This window comes from Muntiacus reevesi, chromosome 4 (genome assembly GCF_963930625.1).
Source record: "Muntiacus reevesi chromosome 4, mMunRee1.1, whole genome shotgun sequence".
NCBI lineage: Eukaryota > Metazoa > Chordata > Mammalia > Artiodactyla > Cervidae > Muntiacus > Muntiacus reevesi.
Window position 1 is genome coordinate 61,695,541 of NC_089252.1, and position 24,048 is coordinate 61,719,588.

At 39.4% G+C, this 24,048-nt stretch overlaps 1 protein-coding gene across 1 annotated transcript in view; it reads right to left on the reverse strand.

The window, feature by feature from the left end:
• The window catches only part of NEK10 (NIMA related kinase 10), a 263,349-nt gene that overhangs the window by 24,518 nt on the left and 214,783 nt on the right, over positions 1 to 24,048 (reverse strand). Inside the window, exon 32 of the mRNA XM_065935224.1 lies at positions 13,385 to 13,495. Coding sequence (XP_065791296.1) covers positions 13,385 to 13,495 — 111 coding nt within the window. The remainder of the gene's footprint in view (positions 1 to 13,384; positions 13,496 to 24,048) is intronic.

The following is a 24,048-nucleotide window of genomic DNA, read 5'->3' on the forward strand; positions in this document are numbered from 1 at the left end:
TTCAGAAGAAGAAGAAAGAAAAACAGGGAGAGAAAATATATTTGAGGGATTAAGGCTGAAAAGTTCCCAACCTAAAGAAGGAATCAGGCATCTAGGTACAGGAAACATAGAGAGTCCCAGACAGGTGAACCCAAACAGATCTATAATTAAAATGGCAAAAGTTAAGGAGAGGATTTTAAAGGCACCAAGAAAAAAACAAAGAGTTAACTGCAAGTAAATCCCCATAAGACTCTCAGGTGATTTCTCCACAGAGATGTTGCAGGCTAGGAGTGGCAAGATATATTCAAAGTCCTGAAAGGGAAAAATCTGCAACCTAGGATATTCTACCTAGCAAGATGATAATTTAGAATAGACATAGGGATAAAGAATTTCTCAGACAAGCAAAAGCTAAAAGAATACAGCAATACTAAACTTACTCTAAAAGAAATTTTTAGAAGTCTTCTCTAAATATAAAAGAAGCAACAACCTATAGGAAAGAGAAAAATCACAATCGGACATTTAAGTAAGTCAGTAGACAGGCTTAAAAAATTAGAAAATAATTTGTGAGAGTGATAATAACTACAATGAACAGCAAAAGGATACACATGATGATATAAAAGAGGACATCAAAATCATAAAATGCGGAGGAAAACAGTAAGAAAAATGTATATTTTTAAAAAAGAATGTGTTTGAGCCTATATGACTACCAGTCTAAAGCAAATAGATATAGGAATGGGTTAGCATACTTGAAAAAGAGTAATCCCAAATGAAAAAATACAATAGATTCACACACACAAAAAAGAAAGGAACTCAAGCATAATGCAAAAGAAAGCCATCAAACCACAGAAGAAAAGGAAGGGAACAAAAAAGAAATGTGAAGTCAACTGGAAGACAAGGAATAAAATGGCTATAAATGCATATCTACCAATAATGACCTTAAATGTCAACTACCTAAGTGCTCCAATCAAAAGGTAGAGTGGCATAATGGACAAAAACAAACAAACAAAAAGAGGTTACAATATGTTGTCTACAAGAAACCCACTTTAGGGCAAAGGAGACACAGAGATGGAAAATGAAGGGATGGAAAAAGATATTTCAAGCAAATAGAAATGACAAGAAAGTGGGGGCAGCAATACTCACATCAGACAAAATAGACTTTAAAACAAAGGCCATAAATAAAGATAAAGAAAGCACTATATAATGATAAATGGATAAATACAAAAAGAGGATATTACAGACGTTAACATGTATAGGAACACCAATATAAGAACACCCAAATACACAAAGCAAATACTAACAGACATAAAGGGAGAAGCTGAAAGGAATACAATAATACTAGGAGACTTTACCACACAATTCACATCAACAGGCAGATCGACCAGCAGAAAATCAATAAGGTAACAGAAATACCAAATGATAAACAGAAAAGTTAGACTTAGTTGGTATTTTCCAAAAATTACATCCAAAAAACCCAGAGTACACATTCTTTTCAAAAGCACCTGAGACATTCTCTAAGATTGGCCACATACTAGGACACAAAGCAAGCCTCAAGACTAATTTAAGAGGATGGAAATTATTTCAAGCATCTTTCCTGGCCATGATGGCATGAAACTAGAAATCAACCACAAAAAGAGAAATAAGAAAAAATGATTACAAGTAGATTAAAAACATGCTACTAACAAAATCAATGGGTCAATGATGAAATCAAAGAGGAAATTTATAAAAACCTTGAGACAAATGATAATGAAAACACAACCATAGAAAAATCTATGGGATGCAGCGAAAGTAGACCTTAGAGCAAAGTATATAGCCACACAAGCCTTCCTCAAAGAACAAGAAAAATCTCAAATAAACAACTTAAACCACCACCTAAAAGAATTAGAAAAAGAAGAAAAAATAAAACCTAAAGTAGCAGATGGAAGGAAATAATAATGATCAGAGAGGGAATAAATCAAATAGAAACTTGAGTAGGCAAAAAATCAGTACAACAGAGAGCTAATTATTTGAAAGGGTAAACAAAACTACCAAACCTCAGACCAGGTTCACTAAGAAGAAAAGAAAGAGGATCCAAGTGAACAAAGTAAAAAATGAAAGTGGAGAAATAATAACTGATACTACAGAAACACAAAAAAAAAAAAAAGAGAGAGAGAGAGAGAGAGAGAGAATAGTGTTGCGAGGGTAACAGGCAGGAAGGCCAGGGGTCTCCAAACGGAGGAAATAAGCTCCAAGTGTCAAGACCTTTTTTATCTCTCTCTTAAGTGGCAGGAAGAAGCAAACTACAAGTATTAGATTTTCCCCCCTTCTCTATACAAACTTTAAAAGAGGTTTCTTTTAAATTTCTGTATTGCCATAATGACACCTGGTTTCAACTGAACTCCTCTCGAACCTTGAGCTAGCCAATGTGTTTGTCTTATGGAAATGTTTCTCTTAAGTTACGTTAATGAACTATGTATTTACTCTAGACACTGTCTTCAAGTTGGTTCCGCCTAAGACTTAGAACCGACTTGACAAACCAGTATATTTTACTCATGCAAATGTTCTCTTAAGCTATGTTAATGAGACTGTGTATTTGCTTGGAAACCTGCATTTCTTCAAGATTCATGTCAATTGTTTTACGGCCCAGGACAACTCTCCTTGTGCCAATGTTATCCCAAAATGCATGTTGTGGGCGAAGGACCTGGAGCCATTCTCTGAGTTTTGAGACATTTCCTTTCTCCAATTAGCAGCCTGCTAGTGGCTATATAACATCCAGCTAAAGATTAACAAGGGGGGCACTCTTTTTGCCCCCCTTCTGATGTCTATGTCAGAAGCTTTGTCTATACACTTTGATAAAACTTTATTACAAAAAAGCTCTGAGTGATGAAGCCTCGTCACTGGCCCCAGATTGAATTCCTCTCCTCCAGAGGCCAAGAATCCTGGCATCTTTCATGGCTCAGTAACAACCTTTCACTATGAACAACTATATGGCAACAAACTGGACAACTGAGAAGAAATGGACAAGTTTCTAGGAACATACAGTCCACCAAAACTGAATAAAGAAGAAATAGATAATTTGAACAGAACAACCACTAGAAGTGAAATAGAATCTGTAAAACAAACAACTTGCTGCAAACAAAAGTTCAGGCTTCACTGAGGAAGTCTACCAAACATACAAAGAAGAATTTATATTGAAACTTCTCAAACTTTACCAAAAGACTGAAGTGTCTTTCTTTGAAGCCACCATCACCCTGATACCAAAACCAAACAAAGACACTACAGACAAAGAAAATTACAGGCCAATATTTTTGATGAATATAGATACAAAAATTATCAACAAAATATTATCCAACTGAATCCAATAACACACATAGAGAAGATCATACACCACAACCAAGTGGAATTCACCCCAGGGCCACAAGGATGTTTCAATACATGCAGATTAATCAATATGATACACTACACCAACAAAAGAAAAGACAAAGATGCAAAGAAAGTATTTTCTAAAATTCAACACATATTCATGATATAAATTCTCACCAAAGTGGGTATAGAGAGAACATATCTCAACATAATAAAAGCTATTTGACAAATCCATAGCAAACATAATACTCAATGGTGAAAAGCTGAAAATAGTCCTCCTAAAATCTGGAACAAGATAAAAATGCTCTCTCTCACCGCTCCTCTTCAACACAGTTTTGGAAGTTCAAGAAACAGCAATCAGACAAAAGAAATAAAAGGTATCCAAATTGGTAGGGAAGAGGTAAATTTATCATTTTATACAGATGGTAAAGATTCTGCGCAAAAGAGTCCAGACGCAAATTACTAGAACTTATCAATGAACATAAAGACTCCACACAAAATCTACTAGAACTTATCAATGAATTCAGCAAGGTAGCAAAATGCAAGATAAACATATCAGTTGCATTTCTTTACACTATGATGAAATATCAGAAAGTAAAAAAAAAAAAAAAATTGCATCAGAAAAATACCTAGGTATGAACCCACAAAGGAGGTGAAAGGCTTATACACTGAGAACTTATAAAACATTCATAAAGGAAGCAGAAGACAATTTGAAGAAATGGAAAAATATTTAATGCTCTTGAAGTGGAAGAATTCATATTGTTAAAATGGGCCATGCTACCAAAAATGACCTACAGATTTAATGTTATCCCTATCAAACTACCCATGACATTTTTATAAAACTAGAACAAATAATCATAAAATTTATATGGAATCATAAATGACCCAGAATTGCCAACAATCTTGAGGAAAAAGGACAAAGCATGAAGCATAACCTTCCAAGACTTCAGACAATACAACAAGTCTACAGTAATCAAAACAGCATGATATTGGCACAGAAACAGATATATGTATCAATGGAACAGAGTACAGAGCCCAGAAATAAACCCATACACCTACAGTCAATTAATCTTTGACAAAAGAGGCAAGAATATAAAATGGGGAAAAGTTCTTCAGCAAATGCCGCTGGGAAAGTTGGAAAGCTGCATGTAAATCAGTGAAGTTGGATCACACTCTCACACTATACACAAAAAAAAAAACTCAAAATGATTTAAAGACTTAAATATAAGACATGATACCATAAAACTCCTAGAAGAGAACATAGGCAAAGCATTCTCTGACATAAATGATACCAATGTTTCCTTAGGTCATTCTCCCATGGCAATAGAAATAAAAGCAAGGAGAAACAAAATCAGTTCAGTTCAGTTCAGTTCATTCTCTCAGGCATGTCCGACTCTTTGCGACCCCATGAATCACAGCATGCCAGGCCTCCCTGTCCATCACCAACTCCTGGAGTTTACTCAAACTCATGTCCATTGAGTCAGTGATGCCATCCAGAAGCAAATTAGACCTAATCAAATATATAAGTTTTTGCACAACAAGGGAAATCATAAATAAAATGAAAAGATATCCTATGGACTAGGAGAAAATAATTGCAAACAATGCTAATGACAAGAAAATAATTTGCAAAATATACAAATAGCTCACATAACTCAGTAAGAAAAAAGATACAACTCAATCAAAAAATAACAGAAGACATAAACTGACATTTCTCCAAAGAAGACATACAGATGGCCAATGGGCACATGAAAGTATGCTCAACATTGCTATTTATCAGAGATGTGTAAGTCAAAGCTACAATGAGGTAACACCTCACATGGGTCAGAAGAGCCATCATTAAAACTATACAAGCAATAATTGCTGGAGAGGGTGTGGAGAAAAGAGAACACTCTTAAACTGTTGGTGGGAATGTAAGTTGATACACACTATGAAGAACAATATAGAGGTTCCTCAAAACACTAAAACTAGAGTTGCCATATGATCCATCAATCCCTCTCCTGGGCACATATCTGGAGAAAACCATAATTCAAAGAGGTACATGTGCCCAAAGTTCACAGTAGCACTATTTACAATAACTAAAACACAGAAGCAACCTAAGCATCCATCAACAAATGAGTGGATAGAAAAGATGTGGTACATAAATATATAATGAAATAGTACTCAGCTATATAAAAGAATGAAATAATGCCATTTGAACCAACATGGATGAACCTAGAGATTGTCATCTAAATGAAGTCAGTCATAAAAAGAAAGACAAATTCACATGATATCACTTATATGTGGAATACAAAATATGACACAAAAAGACTCAGAGACTCAGAGAACAGACTTGTGGTTGCCAAGGGGGAGTGGGGTGAGGGAGGGATGGAGTGGGTGTTTGGGATTAGCAGATGCAAGCTATTATGTTTGGAATGGATAAACAATAATATCCTACTATAGAGCACAGAGAACTATATTCAATAACCTGTGATAAACAATAATGGAAAATAATATGAAAAAAGAATATATATATATATATATATTCTTTACACATATATATGTACAAATGAATCACTTTGCTGTATACCAGAAGCTAATATAACATTGTAAATCAACTATGCTTCAATAAGAAGTAAGCTTTTTAAAAAGAGGTCTTCTGCTCTAAAAAAATATCTACAGTTCTATCAAGTAAATATTAAAGAAAAAAATTACATCACTATATAGTACCACTCCCGCTCCCCCCCCCAAAAAAAAAACAAAAAGCATTGATTTTGAGCAAATATTGAACATCTGTAGCACTTTCAAGCTGTTCAAGATAGATTTAGAAAAGGCAGAGGAACCAGAGATCAAATTGCCAACATCTGCTGGATCACCGGAAAAGTAAGAGAGTTCCAGAAAAACATCTACTTCTGCTTTATTGACTATGCCAAAACCTTTGACTGGGTGGATCACAACAAACTGTGGAAAATTCTTAAAGAGATGGGAATACTAGACTACCTGACCTGCCTCCTGAGAAATCTGTATGCAGGTCAAGAAGCAACAGTTAGAACTGGACATGGAACAACAGACTGGTTCGAAACTAGAAAAGGAGTACATCAAGGCTGTATATTGTCACTCTGATTATTTAAATTCTATGCAGAGTACATCATGAGAAATGCTGGGCTGGATGAAGCACAAGCTGGAATCAAGATTGCCAGGAGAACTATCAATAACCTCAGATATGCAGATGACACCACCTTATGGAAGAAAGCGAAGAATTAAAGAGCCTCTTAATGAAAGTGAAAGAGGAGAGTGAAAAGTTGGCTTAAAACTTAACACTTAGAAAACTAAGATCATAGCATCTGGTCCCATCACTTCATGGGAAATAGATGGGGAAACAATGGAAACTTATGTTAAAAGTGAGAGACTTCATTTTGGGGGGCTCCAAGATCACTGCAGATGGTGATTGCAGCTATGAAATTAAAAGACACTATTCCTTGGAAGAAAAGCTATAACCAACCCAGACAGCATATTAAAAAGCAGAGACATTACTTTACCAACAAACATCCATCTAGTCAAATGAGAGTTGGACTATAAAGAAAGCTGAGTGCTGAAGAATTTATGTTTTTGAATTGTAGTGTTAGAGAAGACTCTTGAGAGTCCCTTGAACCACAAGGAGATCCAACCAGTCCATCCTAAAGGAAATTAGTCCTGAATATTCATTGGAAGGACTGATGCTGAAACTGAAACTCCAATACTTCCGCCACCTGATGCAAAGAACTAACTCATTTGAAAAGACACTGATGCTGGGCAAGACTGAAGGCAGGAGGAGAAGGGGATGACAAAGGATGAGATGGTTGGATGGCATCACAGACTCAATGGACATGAGTTTGAGTAAACTCTGGGAGTTGGTGATGGACAGGAAGGCCTGGCTTGCTGCAGTCTATGGGGTCACAAAAAGTTGGACGTGACTGGGTGACTGAACAGAACTGAACTGTAGCACTTCATTGCTCAGTTGAAAATATAGTACTTTTTAAGCAAAAACTAAATAAAAGAAAATAAAATTTGTAGGAGAAACTACAAATGTAACCCTCACTAAATTCTTTAAATTATATCTTCTTTTCCACACCATAGGGCTTCCCTGGTGTCTCAGATGGTAAAGAGACTCCCCACAATGTGAGAGACCCAGGTTTGATTCCTGGTAAGGAAGATCCCCTGGAGAAGGAAATGGCAACCCACCCCAGTATTTTTGTCTGGAAAATACCATGGATGGGGGAGGCTGGCAGGCTACATTCCATGGGGTCGCAAATGGTTGGGCACAACTCAGTGAGTAACAATTTTCCCATATAATAAAATAAGGTTATCTTTGCTCTAGAACAGCTACATAAACAATTTGGAACCTAATCAACTGAGACAGTACTCTGAAGAAAATTAAGCCAAAATAAATGAAATATTAACAGGTACCAGAAGTGAGAAATGTTTCAATGTCTTTTATCACCCTTCACTTGTCAATCATCTTATCTTTTCTTTCTTTATGTTTTTTTTCCATTTATTTTTATTAGTCGGAGGCTAATTACTTTACAATATTGTAGTGGTTTTTGTCATACATTGACATGAATCATCCATGGATTTACATGTATTCCCCATCCTGATCCCCCTCCCACCTCCCTTTATGTTTTTCTTATGCTCTTTGACTGAATTACATAACGTTTCAACACATAAAATGTTGCCTGATTTTTCATTTTTTTCCTAACCTACAGCTCTTTTCTATTAGTATTTATCAGACCTTATAGGTCACTTTGTTAACAGCAAAGTCCAGTATTTATACTCTCTATTTTCTTAGGCTTAAATCTGAGAGGTTGATCAGATGCAGATTCAAGTGTTTAGCATGTACACTTCACAGGCATGCCGTGTACATCGATCAGGAGGCATATACTGTCTGGTTGCTCCCTTTTTTTGTGATACCAGCAGCTAGTAGTTGTTCTGCCCATAGTCTAAGTCCCCGGTCGGGAAAGAAGACTCCTCGAAACAATGCAACTCGCAATAGGGGAATTTATTACTGACTCGAGCCAGGGCCTCCCGCCCTCACCAGGTGTGTGAGGACGAAAGGCCCTGAGCCCCAGTTCTCTCGGGTATTTATTAGGTCAAAACAAGCAGCAGGTAGTTGGCGCAATCGGATTGGTTACACAGTGGGTAGTTGGCGTAAGCGGATTGGTTACACAGTTGCAAGGTAATTTTTGTTGGCCCTACGTGGGGCTTTCAGCTTTTCCCCTGATAGGTTCCCTTTCTTCTGGCTAGGCATATGTTGATTGGCTGGCTCCAGGAGGCCTGATAATTATGTTACCCCGGGAAACCAGGCCTACTCCTACTCTAGGCTGCTTGCCATGGCGTTAGCCGTGACAGCCTCACAGTAGTGATCATGTCAGATCCATTATTTCATTCAGGGGCTGAAAAATGATATTTTGTTTTTATTCCTTCAGTATTTATTAGTTGAAGTTCTTTGATAATGAGGAAATTCCCCCTCATCAATTTAGTTACCTGGAGAAAGAATTCATAAGGGAAAGGCAGAATAAATGTTTTACTTTTTTCTTTTTTAAGCAATTGTAAAAATAATGAGTTGGTCACTTAGCATCTTCCAAAGGTAATTAATGAGGGATTTTTTTTCACTGTTGTGAACTCTTGGATTTAAATGTTAATGCTTTCAATTAATTGTGGTTATTATGCTGACTGATGCTTGAATTATCTAATAGTCTGTGGGAGGCCTCTTTAAAGCTGGATCCTGAGTCCTGTTGACACACCTGCAGTTGCCCTGACAGCATCCTTGCTGTTTAATCTGTAAATAGAGTAAAGACACTCTAACATGATCGTGTTCAGTTCCTGCTCTGCAGCTGCAATGGGCTGTATCTCCAAAGCCATGGGTGCAAAGCGAGCACACTGCTGCTTGCTTTATTTCTAGATCATTTTAGTGAAATTTAGGAAGCCTGTTCCTTTTTTAAAAAGATAAGATCTGTCATGAATTAACACTGATCCATATTGATACTTGTAATTTGAATTAGTATTTTCTGTTTTGTTTCTGTTACTCGTTTCTCCCATGCTGAAAATCCTAGTTCTCAAAAACAATGGCTTAGGTGCCTTACTCACCCTGCAATCCTAGCCATGACTGAGCAGACTGGACTGAAGACACTTCAGGTGAGTCATAATTAGAGAGCTTAATTTCTTGGAAAAGGGCTCTGCCACGTTTTGATTCCTCTGTACATCCTACTGGGTCTCAGACTACTCATAAGCTAGACTCAGTCATCCCACAATGACTCTTTTAAACTTAATTGGGACATGGAGTCCCTGGATTTTAGAATAAGCTTCAGCAGGGAGGGTGGAAATCACATTCGCTTTGTGTGCTATCACCCCTGGCATGGGCGACTCCTCTACAATTGTTCCAGGGATGAAAAAGCCATTTCTGGACAAAAATTGCCACTAACTAGAGATTACACCAGAAAGGGGGAAAAACATGTCACAAACGTTCCTTGTTTAGATTGAGATTGGAGGCAGGAGAGCTTTCTTTTTCATGGAGAAATATATAAATATATCAATATTTATATATCAATAAAGAACAGAACCACAGTATAGGCTATGTTACACAGAATAAGTGTATCAATCTAGAATTTATTCTCTATTCAGCAATTATCCATTAATCTACCAGGCACTGTGTACAACTCACTACCTTGGGTAAACAGAAAAGGTAGGCTGTTTGAATAATAAGCCATTTAAAACACAATGATATGAGTGAAAAGGTGACTGAAGCATAGAGAAAGGGGAGAATAATTCTAGACAGGAAAAGTTAAGAAAGGTGTTAATAGAGAAGCTGGCTAATATCTCAGGCGTAGGATTTCTTTACCTCACGAGAGGCGAGGCCTGATGGCAGGGTACAAAACACCATAAGGCTAAGAACCACCACACACACAGTATCAGATGAGGAGAGCGCAGCATTCTTCATGGGATAATTCAATCTGCATCTTAACAAAGTTGAAAGCAATGAATCTATGCCCCCCTTTGGTCCCCTCATGCCCCAGAACAGGAACAGAAGTTGGCATCCTGTGACGGCACAGAGGAGGCAGACAAGTTGGGGGTGGGGGCATAACGAAAGAAAAGGAGAAAAAAGAAAGACACCAAGGAAAGGATGCAAAACTGAAAACCCAAGTCACAAAGAAGCAGTGATTTGTTTTAAGGACAGGCCTGCTGGGATCACAGAGCAGGGACAGGTCGCGGCACCTTCAAGCCTCATTTCATAGCAGGCACATTCCTCTCATGAAGCTAGGATCTCAAAGTAAACGCGTGTACAAACTGGATTATTCTGAACATCATTTTAATAAGAACACAAAACTTAGTAAAATGTAATGTTTTATGGGGGATTTGAACTTTTATCTTTTAAAAATTTATCTATTGGGGTCTTCCCTGGTGGTGCAGTGGAATGCAGGGGACACAGGTTTGACCCCTGATCTGGGAAGATTCCACAGGCCATGAAGCAGCTAAGCCCATGAGCCACAACTACTGAGTCTGCACTCTAAAGCCTGCGAGCCACAGCTACCGAGCCTGTGCACTGCAACTACTGAAGTCCATGCACCCTAGAGCTGGTGCTCTGCAACAAGAGAGGTTGACCCAGAGGAGACAAAATAAATCAATTTATTGGTATTCATGATGTAATATGTGACTATCATACAATAAATATCTGAAGTCTCCTCCACCTCTATTTTGAACTCCCTATCTTTGTTTCTCAGCCTTATTTGCCAAGACAATCCAAAAGATCTCTCTAATACCTGATGAGGTAGGGTTTATAGTTTGTTTACCTGCAGATATGCATTTTTCTCCCCATCTCCTGTTTGTGTATGTGTACATATCACTGATGTAAGACAAAAAAGCAAAAACATACTTTTTGTATTTCTTATCAAACAGCCCATATGACTGTCAGGGTAACTGACACCACTTTGGGCCCGTGTGGCTCCTCCTGTCCTTCCCCTGACCTCACCCAGGACTGTACTGGCCAGTAAGTCACATCTCTGTTGTCAGGGCCTTAGTAGTTAAGAGAAGTTTTTCAATCATCATCATGACCAGGTGGCCTCCATGCTCTGCTAGTCCCCAAAGACAATGCTTAAGATGTTGGCTGAGGATAAGATCATAAACTTGACTTAGGAAGGCACCTCCTGTTTCCGAGCACCAACCCCCACACCCTAAGTTAACTATAAAACCATCCCAGTGGCTCCTTGAAGGTGTGGGGAGCAGCTGCAAATGCTTCTGGGTCATTGTCCACCTGATCCCCATCCCACCTTGTAAGTTTGCTGTTGTTCAGTCACTAAGTCATGTTGGACTCTTTTGCAACCCCATGGACTATAGCCTCTGTCCATGGGATTTCCCAGGCAAGAAACTGGAGTGGGTTGCCATTTCCCTCTCCAGGGGATCTTTATGACCCAGGCATCAAACCCATGTCTCCTGTGTTGGCAGGCAGATTCTTTACCACTGAACCACCAGGGAACTTCACCCTGTAAGTTACCCTGGAACAAACTTGATTATACAGAATTGCCTGCCTTGTTTATCTGTCTCAAGATGCCTTCTCAGTTCAGTGGGCACATCTGGTTTCCTCCATACTCCAACACTGCCCACATTATGAGTTGATTTATGATACAGATTGGATACAGTAAATTTTTCAAATAAACCTTAAATAAAAAGTTCATTGGCAGCATGCCTCAGTCAAAGTTTACATATATTCTGTTGTTGTTCAGTCACTAAGTTGTGTCTAACTCGTTGTGACCCCATGAACTGCAGCATGCCAAGCTTCCCTGTCCTTCACTATCTCCCTAAGTCTGCTCAAACTCATGACCAGTGATGCCATCCAACCATATCATCCTCTGTTGCCACCTTCTCTTGCCCTCAATCTTTCCCAGCATCAGAGTCTTTCCCAATGAGTTGGCTTTTGCATCAGGTTGCCAACATATTGGAACTTCAGCTTCAGCACCAGTATGTGCTGAAACTTTTAAAAAACACACAAAATTGGAACAGAATCAAGCATCTTTACACCAGTGGGCCCAAACTGTTTGGCCTGTGTCTTTCTTGGACAGAAGAATGGAACCTGTGACCATCTCCAAGGCATGTATCAGAATGGCTACCAACAAGGTCAAAAGGATAGCTTTTCGCCAAGTTGTGTTAATCAGAAATAAACAGTTTTCTTTCCATCTGGGGTTGATTTAACCTCTTTGTGATTTAGTTTTCTTATGTAAGAATAGCAATATTTACCAGCACCCAAAGTCTAGGAGGCTCTCTAATGTCAAAGACGAAAAGAACTTTAAGAAATGGCTCATTCCACCTTCTTAAGTGATAAAAATTATGACCTCAGATGCTTAAGTGACTTGTTCAGAGTTGCAAACTTCAATTTACGGGCTTGGTGAAGAATATTCCAATAAAGATTGGAATAGAATTCTCCAAAAAACATATATATTTGTTTATATTAAAGATATTTAATAACATTTCTTCTTAGGAAACAAACAATAATACTGAAAGAATTTTCTATTAGTCTTCTAAGGTTGATAACTTCAGAAACACAGGTGAGAAAATTAGAGGCAAAGACACATCCTTGATTTAGTATCTTAAGTATGCTATGGCCTCAGTGCCCGCGTTCTCACTAATGTGTATATTGAAATTAATCCCCCAGGTGGGACCTTTGGGAAGTAATTAGGCCATAAAAAGAAAGCCCTTATATAAGTGTTCTTATTAAAAGTACCCTTTAAAAGAGGCCTGGAAGAGCTCACTTGCCTCCCTCTGCCATGTAAGGATATAGCAAGAAGTTGGCAGTCTGAAACCTGGAAGAGGTTACTAGACTCGACTATTCTGGCACCCCAATCTTGGACTTTCAGCTTCTAGAACTGTGAGCAATAAATTCCTGCTGCTTACAGTTTTTGGTATTTTTAATATAGCTGCCCAAATGGGCTAAGAGAAACATTGATAACATGCTTTAGTAAAGGGCAGAGTTTAATAGAGGATTCAAGCATGGGAGGATAAAATTTAATTCATATGATGTGTTTTTGTTAGTAGAAGAAGAATTTCTATATGTAGAATACTGTACCTTTTTAATTTCAGATTTCAAATTACAAGGGTTACTCTGCTGGCTGAAGAGGGATTTCTTGAATCTCTCTATAATCCTTCTTTTCAAGTTGTGGTGCAAAGCTGGAGGAAGCTGCATAAAATGAGAAAATCATTATAAGCACCTCATTAACAATGCATAGCTGACTCTCAAGAAGCATTTGTGATGGTAACAATATTCATTCAATAGGACTAAAGAAGAATTTAAAATTTTACTCCAAATAGCATGATTTGATATTACAATTTTTCAGTCTATAATCCAGAAAAAATATTTTACTGTGTTTTCTTTCAAGAAAGGCTACTTCTGATTATATTATTGTTCTTTCATTTTATTGATGTTATTTTTCACAGAACTAAACTACCTATTAGTGCACATATAAGCTGAATTTTGTAAATGACAAACTTACAAGGAAAGATGCATTCTATGAAAGAAGAAAGAGAGAAATGAATATGTATACATTAGGGCTCAGTCAGGATGAATTAGATTTAATAAGTAAGTTGTAGGAAGCCACCATCTGGGGTAGAGAAAGGAAAGTATCATGAGAAGCACTTTTTAGATTTGATAATTCCCTACTGTTACCCACCAGAAGTTTCCACTTCCCTAAGTCAAACACTACAAGGCTGTGTTGGTGCATGACCTTTCAGCCACTGCCCAGTGTGATTCTATCTGTCAAAGGGACGGGCAGCGGTCTTTCCTGACATGCCTTATTGTCTGCTACAGCACAGTGGGTCCTTGAAAAGTGACTTACCCTGGTTCTGGCAACTAAATTGATATGCCTCTACTTAACTTAGAATTGCTTTTACTACTCCTGAAGGCTTGAATTGACTTTCATAAAACCTTTCATGCATAAGTTAATATTCAGTCAACTTAAGATCATATATGGGGCATCACAAGGGACAGTATCCTATCTTTAAAGTTTTCATGAAGAATTAAAATTTTTGTGCGGAATAACTCATGCATAGTTTAACTGCAGATGACATAAGTACAGGTAAATTATATATATATATATATATTCTTAATATTAGAATATATATATTCTAATATTAAGAATGAAATGACTAATACCTATAATTTATATGTGCCAGGCACTATTGTTACTCTTTCATGGGCATTAGCTCACTTCTTTTCTTGACAATAAACTTATAAATCAGGAACTATTCTATAGGTGAGCAAGTCAGACTTTATATAACACCCAAGATACTTTCTGAGCCTCCCAGCTTTACTTTTGCTTGAGAGAAAACACCACCACCACTAGCATTACATTAGTATAATACTGTACAAATACTTCACATACTGAATTTCCCTTATCTTTTAGTCCCATAGGCTACCTGAATGATGAAACTGAGTTTAGAAGAGAGAATGATTCCCTCAACATCACAAGTCTAAAAGTGTGGTTTTTGTTTGTTTTTATCATACCAAAGTAACAGAAGAAAAAAATAAAATCTTGCATGTTTACATAGTAGATTTTCTCAAACGTAATATATGGATTCTTTCTAAGGAACTATATCCTCTAATGTCTCCAAAAATACATTGGCAGACCATCAGTAGTGAAAGGGTAACAGGCAGGAAGGCCAGGGGTCTCCAAATGGAGGAAATAGGCTGCAAGTGTCCAATACTTTTCTCTTAAAATTCTGTGTTGCCATGACAATACCTGGTTCCACCTGAACTTAACTTTTTCAAACCTTGAGACTACCAATGTGTTTTTCTTATGCTTTTCTTAAGCTATGTTAATGTATTATGTATTTGCTTTGGAATTTGCCTTTCTTCAATATGGTTCCACCTAAGACTAATAACCTTTTTTTCTTTTCTCAAACCTTGGGCTGATAATAACTCAACAAACCAGTATTCATATCAATTGTTTCATGGCCGGGGGATGACACACCTCATGCCACCCTATCTCAAAAATGCATATTGTGGGAGAGAGGCCTGGTGAAACCCCCTCAGCCTCGAGGTGTCTCTTTTATCTGATTAATAGCTCTCTAACAGACATAAGACATCTGGCTAAATACTAGCAGGGGGCACTCTTTCTGCCCCCTTCTGATGTCCATGTCAGAAGCTTTCTCCATCTCTTTTATACTTTTTTTTAAAATTTTTAATTTTTCAGTGGGTTTTGTCATACATTGATATGAATCAGCCATAGAGTTACACACTTTAATAAAACTTTAATAAAACTATCGAAAACTCTGAGCAATCAAGCCTCGTCACTAGCCCTGGATTGAACTCCTCTCTTCTGGAGGCCAAGAATCCTGGCGTCTTTCACAGCTCAGCAACAACCTTTCATCTTGGGGGCTCATCTGGGATCTTCAGCACAAGGTAAGAACACTCAGAGCTCTAGCCTCTCTGCTTTCTCAGTATACACATTTTCTGCTTTACTTTATTAACTCTATGGTGTGCTTGTGTGTTTGATTGCTTAAAAGAAACACATGTGTGAACCAAGGGCTGTGTTCTAATCTGTGGTTCTGAGGTGACCTCATACAGCTTATGGCAGAAACCCTTTCGGGGGATTATACCGACCTGCTAATGTCAAGATGCATTCAATGTCTCCTTTGAGGAACGGCCAGAGATGGACTGAACTCTCCCTTCTCGATCAAGCTTTCTGGTCTCTTTGACCATTTCATAACTTCTTGGGAATTAGAACTACTAATCTAATCTGTTGGATCATAGATTTTCAAGGGACTTGTATCTATACTGTTACTGTGCACTGTTATTTAGGTCCCAAACTTAGACTGTTAGTCAGGAAGTGACTAGCCTCGCTAGAAGTCAAAAGCTAGATGGAGTTCTAGCTCCAAGAGCATCTCTCGGGTTAAAGGCTACTCAGATAGGAAGTACAGCAGGCTTCTTCCTTTGGTAACACTAGGTCTCGGTGGACCAGAGGAGGCTCTCAGTGACTTTTTCCCCAACTCCTTAGATATTCTTTCTGTGGAATCTGTGGGAATACTGGTGTGGTGATGCTCGGCAGGAACATATTGGTTTTACGTTTGCACTGGTCTTATTGTAATCAGGAATATACTCAGGGTTGTGCATAGGCATTCAGGAGACAAATGTTTCCCCCCAGTGGTCTTAGCTTGGGAGGCATTCTGGAAAGTTACACTGATAGCACCCCAGGTGCCATCAGAGGAAAGCAAGGATTTAATGGTGAGGAGCTTGACATTAGTCTGGGATGCCAGCAGGTCTACTCCTGGTGCATCTCCACCCTGCCTCAGTAGTAGAGCTGGGAGGGATGAGTAAGGTGCCTGCATCAGTAAGGGACAGACTACGTCTGATCAGGGAAGGAAAACGTCAATGTAAAGTCTGTCTACACCCCCATCTAGAGCAGGGAGGGATGCCTCTGGTAGAAAGATGGCGCTGGTCACTTTTTCCCCCTCTTACAGATGGGTGCTAACAATTCCAGCCTCACTCCTTTGGACTGTATCCTGAAAAACTGGGATAGATTTGATTCCCAGAGCTTAAAGAAAACATGCCTGATTTTCCTATGGGATACCACATGGCCACAGTATCCACTGGATGATGGCAAATGGTGGCTGGTTGGAGGGTTTCTGAGTTAGAAAACAAGGGAAATGGGTAGAAGTAGCATATGTGTTGCTTTTTTTCTCTCCACAAGACATTCAGGACTTATGTCCTAAGGGTATAGATTTGGGCATGAAAACTTCCAACTCCCTCCTGTCCTCCTACTTTGCCCCCATACCTGGGACTCCAAACTGAGCAAACTGAAAGTCAGAGAACCCCCCTAGGAAAGGTTGCCTTGGTCTCAGTAAAAACCCAAACTGAGATTCAAACTGCCCAAGTACAGGTCTAAACAACCCCTGTCTCAGTACAACTTCAGACTACTCTGGTTTCAATACAAACTCAGACAATCGAAGTAAGAGAAGCTCAGACAGCCAAAACTAAGGGTGAAATGCAGGATGAGATGTAGGACAGGAGACAAAGAGATAAAGAAAAGCAGGTTTCTCCAACCTATCCCTAGGATCATATGCATTGAACAACCAGAGAGGCTGAGGAACAATCTCACAAGCTGTTGCCTCTTCATGAAGCACAGAGAAATAATCAATCTATGAAAGTTAATAAGCTCTTTTCTTATCAAGAAATACAAAGAATCAAGGAGGATCTGGGAGACTATTTAGACGACCCAGAAAAAAAGATATTAGAGCCTTTAAGGGTACTACTCTGTTTTATGACCTTACTTGGAGAGATGTGATGTATATCTTGGGACAAATACTAACTCCTGACTCAAAAACTTGAGTTTTGGGGAAAGCTGTTGCCTATGGAGATGAATGACTTAGTAATGAATCAGTAGGGAAGAGGGAGGATGAGAAAGCCATTCTTCCCACTGGGAATTAGGTGGTCCCAACTATAGAACAAGACTGGGACTATAACACGGCTAAAGGAAGATGGGATCAGAGTCATTTTGTCAGAAGCACATGCTAAGACTTTAAACTATGCAAAACTAGCAAACATAGAACAGAGAGAGAGAGAATCTCCTGGTAAATTCCTAGATAGACTGAGGGAAGCCCTTCGCAGATTCACTGAGATTGATCCCAAAAGTGAAGAGGGAAGAGTGATCTTAAAAGACAGATTTCTCAATCAGCTCCAGATATCTGCTGTAAGCTATTAAAACAGGCGTATGAACCAAATCAGTCTTTAGATAATCTGTTGCAACTGGCTCAGACAGTCTATTAAGGCAGGGAATATGAGGAAAAGAAAGAAAGGCAGAGAAAGGCAAAGGAACAGGCAGAAGCCCTTGTAATGGCTGTCAGAACCGTTCTTAAAACAGCCTGAGAAAAATGCCCAGAGGGACCCAGGTGAAAAGGGATGGGCTTGCTATTACTGTGGAGAGGAGGGGCACCTCAAGCGGGATTGCCCTCAGGCATCTAAGCCGCCCCCGGCTCCATGTCCGGTCTGCAAGGGGCCACACTGGAGGAGAGACTGCCCCCAGAGGCGTAGGTTTCAGGGGTCAGACTCTCAAGACAATCAGGACTGAAGGTGCCTGGGGGTCCCCACATAAGTTCCCATCCTAATTACACCCGAGGAACCCTGGGTATTGATAACTGTGGGGGGAGCCAATCCATTGATTTCCTTTTGGACACTGGGGCAACCTACTCTGTGCTTACTGAAGCCCCTGGCCCACTTACTCCCCAATCCACTTCTGTAATGGGACTGTTTGGACCAGCCAAAAGGTATTCTTTCAGTCATCCCCTAAGCTGCAACTGGGACTCTGTGCTATTTTTCACATGAGTTTCTGATCATGCCAGAGTGGGGAGGGATTATACTGAGCAAGGTTCATGCCTCTGTTTTCATGAATATGGAGCCCTCCTTTTCTCTCCCTTTAATTGAACAAAATGTAAATCCTAGAGTGTGAATTGATGGAAAATCTGTGGGTCAAGCACAAAATGCTATTCCTGTAGTTGTCAAGCTCAAAGACCTGCATTTATTTCCACATAAAAAGCAATATCCTCTGAAACCTGAGGCTAAGGAAGGGTTAAAACCCATCATTGAGAATTTAAAGGAGCAGGGGCTATTAATTCCCTGTAACAGTCTGTGCAACACTCCTATTTTGGGTATAAAGAAATCAAAAGGTAAATGGAGACTAGTTCAAGATTTATGAATAATAAATGAGGCTGTAGTTACTTTACACCCCGTGGTGCCTAATCCTTATACTCTATTGTCTGAAATTCCTGAATGAGACAAATATTTCTCAGTAATTGATTTAAAAGATGCCTTCTATTCTGGGCCTTTGGTGGAGGAAAGTAAATTTCTATTTGCCTTTGAAAACCCTACGCAGCCAGCTTCTCAGTTAACTTGGACAGTTGTGCCCCAGGGACTTTGTGACAGCAGCCCCACCTATTTGGGCAGTTTGTCACGGGATCTACAAAATTTTAAAAGCTCCAAGGCAGGGGTGCTACAGTATGAAGATGATATTCTGCTCTGTGCTGAGACAGAGGAAGCTTGCTCACAAGCCTAAAAAGATTTCTTAAACTTTCTGGCAGGCTGCGGTTACAAGGCATCAAGGGAAAAGGCTCAGCTTTGTCAACAACCTGTTAGACATCTGGTCCTAATCATATGAGAAGGGACTAGGGCCATAGGCCCCAAGAGAGCTAAACCTATACTAAACCATTCTCTACCTATAACTTTAAGACCATTGAGAGGATTTTTAGAAATCACTACTGCCACATTTGGATTCCAGGTTATGAGGACTTGCCTGGCCTTTATATAAACTTTTAACTGAGACTCAGCAGGCCCAAACAAGCTGGTTTGGTCCCCAAAGACTCAAAAGGCTTTTAAAACTCTTCAAACTGCTCTCCTGCAAGCTCCCACTTTGAACTTGCCCACAGGGCTAGAATTTAATTTGTCACTGAAAGAAAAGGTATGGCCTTGGGAGTTTTGATACAACCCTGAGAGCCTCACCAACAATCTATAGCTTATCTGAGCAAAGAATTAGATGCAATCTCTCATGGGTGGCCACACCTTCTAAGAGTAATTGCAGCAACGGCTTTATTAACACTGAAGCCCTCAAAATAATTAATGGATGAAATCTTACTGTACTGACTTCTCATGATGTGAGTGAAACCTTAAACTTCAAGGTTAATACTTGGATAATAGACAGTAGGATCCTTAAATATCAGTCATTACTGTTAGAAGGACCAATAACTAAGCTTAAAGTTTGTGGAAATTTAAATCCTGCCACTTTACTTCCTGAGAAGGAAAATGAAATACATGATCACGATTGTTCCCAATTTCTAACTTTAAACTATGCAGCTCAGGAAGATCTGATGGATACCCCATTAGACAATCCTGATATGGAAATATTTATAGATGGCAGTTCTTTTGTTCGGGATGGGATACATAAAGCAGGTTATGCTGTGGTGACGGCTGAACAGGTTTTAAAAGCAAAATCTCTCCCCCAGGAAACCAGTGCCCAGTTAGCAGAGCTTGTGGCTCTGACCTGAGCTCTAGAGTTAAGCAAAGGGCAGCGAGTAAATATCTACACTGATTCTAAGTATGCTTATTGACTTTACATGCTCATGCTACAATACAGAAAGAAAGACAGTTTAAAACAGCAACAGGAGAGCCTATTAAACATTTCAGAGAGATCAAGAGACTTTTAGCTGCTATATATTGTCCTAAAGAAGTAGCTGTTATGCACTGCAAAGGGCACAGCAGGGACGGGAGTAAAGTAGCCGAAGGTAATCAGCTGGCTGACTGTCAAGTCAGAAAAGCGACACTTTACAAAACCCCTTCACTGCAGATGCCTTTGATCTGGACAGGTTCTGTGGGACAGAAAAAAAACCACAATATACTGAGGAGGAATTAGAAAGATATGAGAAAAGAGGAGCAAAGACTACTGATAAAGGGTGGTTACAGTCTGAGGATGGACGATTAATAATTCCTGAAAATGCTCATTGGAAAATTCTTAAGAATTTACACCAGAGTTTTCATATAGGTGTTGAGAGTACTTACCAGATGGCTTCTCATTTTGTTTGAAGGTAAATATGTAATGAAGGCTTTAAAGAACATTATCAAAAGATGTGAGGTTTGTCAGAAAAATGACGCAAAGAAAAGCTAGCAAAATCTGCGTTACAATAAAGTGGAAAATATCCTGGAGAGGACTGGGAAATTGATTTTACTCATATGCCAAAAGCAAATGAATATTCTTGCTTACAAGTTTGGGTGAATACTTTTACTGGATGGACTGAGGCTTTTCCCTGTTGTAGTGAACAGGCTGAGGAGGTTATAAGAATTTTAATCCATGAAATCATTCCCAGGTTTGGGCTGCCATAGAGCCTTCAGAGTGACAATGGCCCTGCCTTTAAAGCTGCTGTAACTCAGGGGGTGTCAAAAGCTCTAGGAACAGAATATCACTTATACTGTTCCTGGAGACCCCAATCCTCAGGAAAGGTTGAAAAAGTTAATGACATTATTAAGAGAACTCTGTGCAAATTAACTCAAGAGATGCAGGACAATTGGCTTAAAGTTCTACCCATAGCTTTAATGAGGGTTCTAACTGCCCCCAAACAGGAGGGACTGTCCCCCTTTAAATATATTTATGGAGGCCCTTTCTTATGCACAGACTTTGTTATGTAACAGCTGTCAGCTTCTCAACAGGCATTAATGGAACTCCAGGAGGTGACTCCTGACCCAGCCTCTGAGTCAAGCAAGCCTCTCTTTGAGCCAGGAACTAAGGTCCTGATAAAAAACCTTGGGATCTGGGGGCCAGTCCCTTGAGCCCCTCTGGGAAGGCCTTTACCAGATTATTCTTTCTTCTCCCACAGCTGTTGAAGTGCCAGGAATTGATTCGTGGGTGCATCACACTTGAGTTAAGAGGTGGCACCCTGACCAGAACTAAGTGATGTCATTTTATGTCTTTACTTTCTATGCTCTAACTTTGTACTTTCCAGATGGGCCTGATAATCTATGTGAGTTTGCTTCTGGTGACTCCAAAAATTCTGAGTCTGTCATTTGATCCTCAAGACAGTGCCTTCCTGTCCTGGGCTCACTCCTATGCTGCATTTCACAATCGCTGCATTCCACAATCCACTACTGGGTCTGTGGAGCACTCCCCTCTTCATCAGTGGAAGGCTTCCCATGGTGGGCATCACCATTTCAAGGAAAGGACTTTCTCCAAATCTGTGAATACCTTTGACAATAACAATCATATGTGATCCTCTTTGTAATCTGATGACATCTAACAATCCTAAAATGGACTGGTGCAACACTTTGTGCTTTAACTATGGACATAATGTGACTTTTAATTTTGGTTATACATTGTCTTGGTTTAATGACTATTTTACTACGCAGAAGAAGGTAAATGGGTCTAGATGTATTGGCTTTTTACCTGACGTTTATCAAATATGGGATGAGGTTATATGGCTAACTCCTGAAAAGGGACACCTAACATCTAGCTCCCCCATGCGCTGGGAACAAATAGAGCCATCCCCAGAAGTTAGTCAACAACTTAATTATAATGATTGGAAACAATTGGGATTTTTGCCAGAAAATATGCAATATAATCATTCTCATGTTTTCCAATACCAGTTCAGGTCCTTCCTTTGCCTGGCCAGGCACTGATTGGAACTGGATACCTCAGTCACTCTGGCTTACTCCAAACAGGACCTACTGGATATGTGGCTCTTACCTGTGGGCACGGCTTCCCCCGGCTGGATAGGGAGGTGCACCCTAGGTCTAGCTTTTACTCAGGGCTTCATATTTTCAGAGCTTCCGGGGAAGCCTGATAATTTACCACATCTTGGAACTCACTGGGTTCCAAGGTCTGTATTTCACTGATATGATTATGTGGCTGCAGTATTTGATCCCTCTCTGGGAACTACAGATGTTATGCTTCAAGTGGATGCTCTGACTAACTTTACTCACCAGGCTTTACAAGATTCTCAAAAAGCTATTTCAGCTCTTAATGCTGAACAAATATAAATTAGAAAGGTGGTTTTACAAAACATATTGGCCTTAGATATTCTGACAGCTGCACAAGGAGGAACTTGTGCCATTATTCATACCCAGTGCTGTACATATATACCAGATATGAGCACTAATGTTACTCACTTTACTAAACACATGAACAAGATGATTCAGGCTATGGATACTCCTGAAGCCTCAACTGTCTCACATTGGGAGACATTAACTAGTTCCTCATGGTGGAAAACTATAATAATTGCAATAATTCTGATTGTTCTGTTTTTGCTGTCTGCTCCCTGCATTTATAACTGTGTAGCTGGATTTGTCTCTAGTCATTTGAAGGCTTTTAAGTTACAAATGGTTGCTCAAACTCCTGTGACTGTGGCAGCTCCCTCCAACTACCACTTGGGGCCCCTGGATCAGAGACCCTCAATATGAGGGTTAGGAGAATATGTTACCTCAACAATTTAGGGATGACACCCCTCAACAGTAGGAAGTAGTTATGGAATGAACACGATGCCCCTTTCCCTAGGCAACATAATTCTCCTAAAAGAAAAGGGGAAATGAGAGGGTAACAGGCAGGAAGGCAAGGGGTCTCCAAATGGAGGAAATAGGCTGCAAGTGTCAGATTTTTTTTCTCTTAAAATTCCGTTTTTCCATGACGACACCTGGTTCCACGTGAACTTAACTTTTCTCAAATCTTGAGCTAACCAATGCGTTTTTCTTATGGAAATGTTTTTCTTAAGCTATGTTAATAAAATCACGTATTTACTTTGGAATTTGGCTTTCTTCAAAATGGTTTCACCTAAGACTAATTTTTTTTTCTCAAACCTTGGGCTGATAATAGCTCAACAAACAGTATTCATATCAATTGTTTCATGGCTGGGGGATGACACACCTCATGCCATCCTATCTCAAAAATGCATATTGTGGGAGAGGGGCCTGGTGAAACTCCCTCAGCCTCGAGGTGTCTCTCTTATCTAATTAACAGTGTTCTAACAGACATAAAACATCTGGTTAAAGACTAGCAGGAGGGCACTCTTTCTGCCCCCTTCTGATATCTATGTCAGAAGCTTTCTCCATCTCTTTTATACTTTGATAAAACTTTATTACACAAAAGCTCTGCACGATCAAGACTCGTCACTGGCCCTGGATTGAATTCCTCTCCTCTGGAGGCAAAGAATCTGGCATCTTTCATGGCTCAACAACAACCTTTCAGTAGCCCACAAGATCTGCTTTGA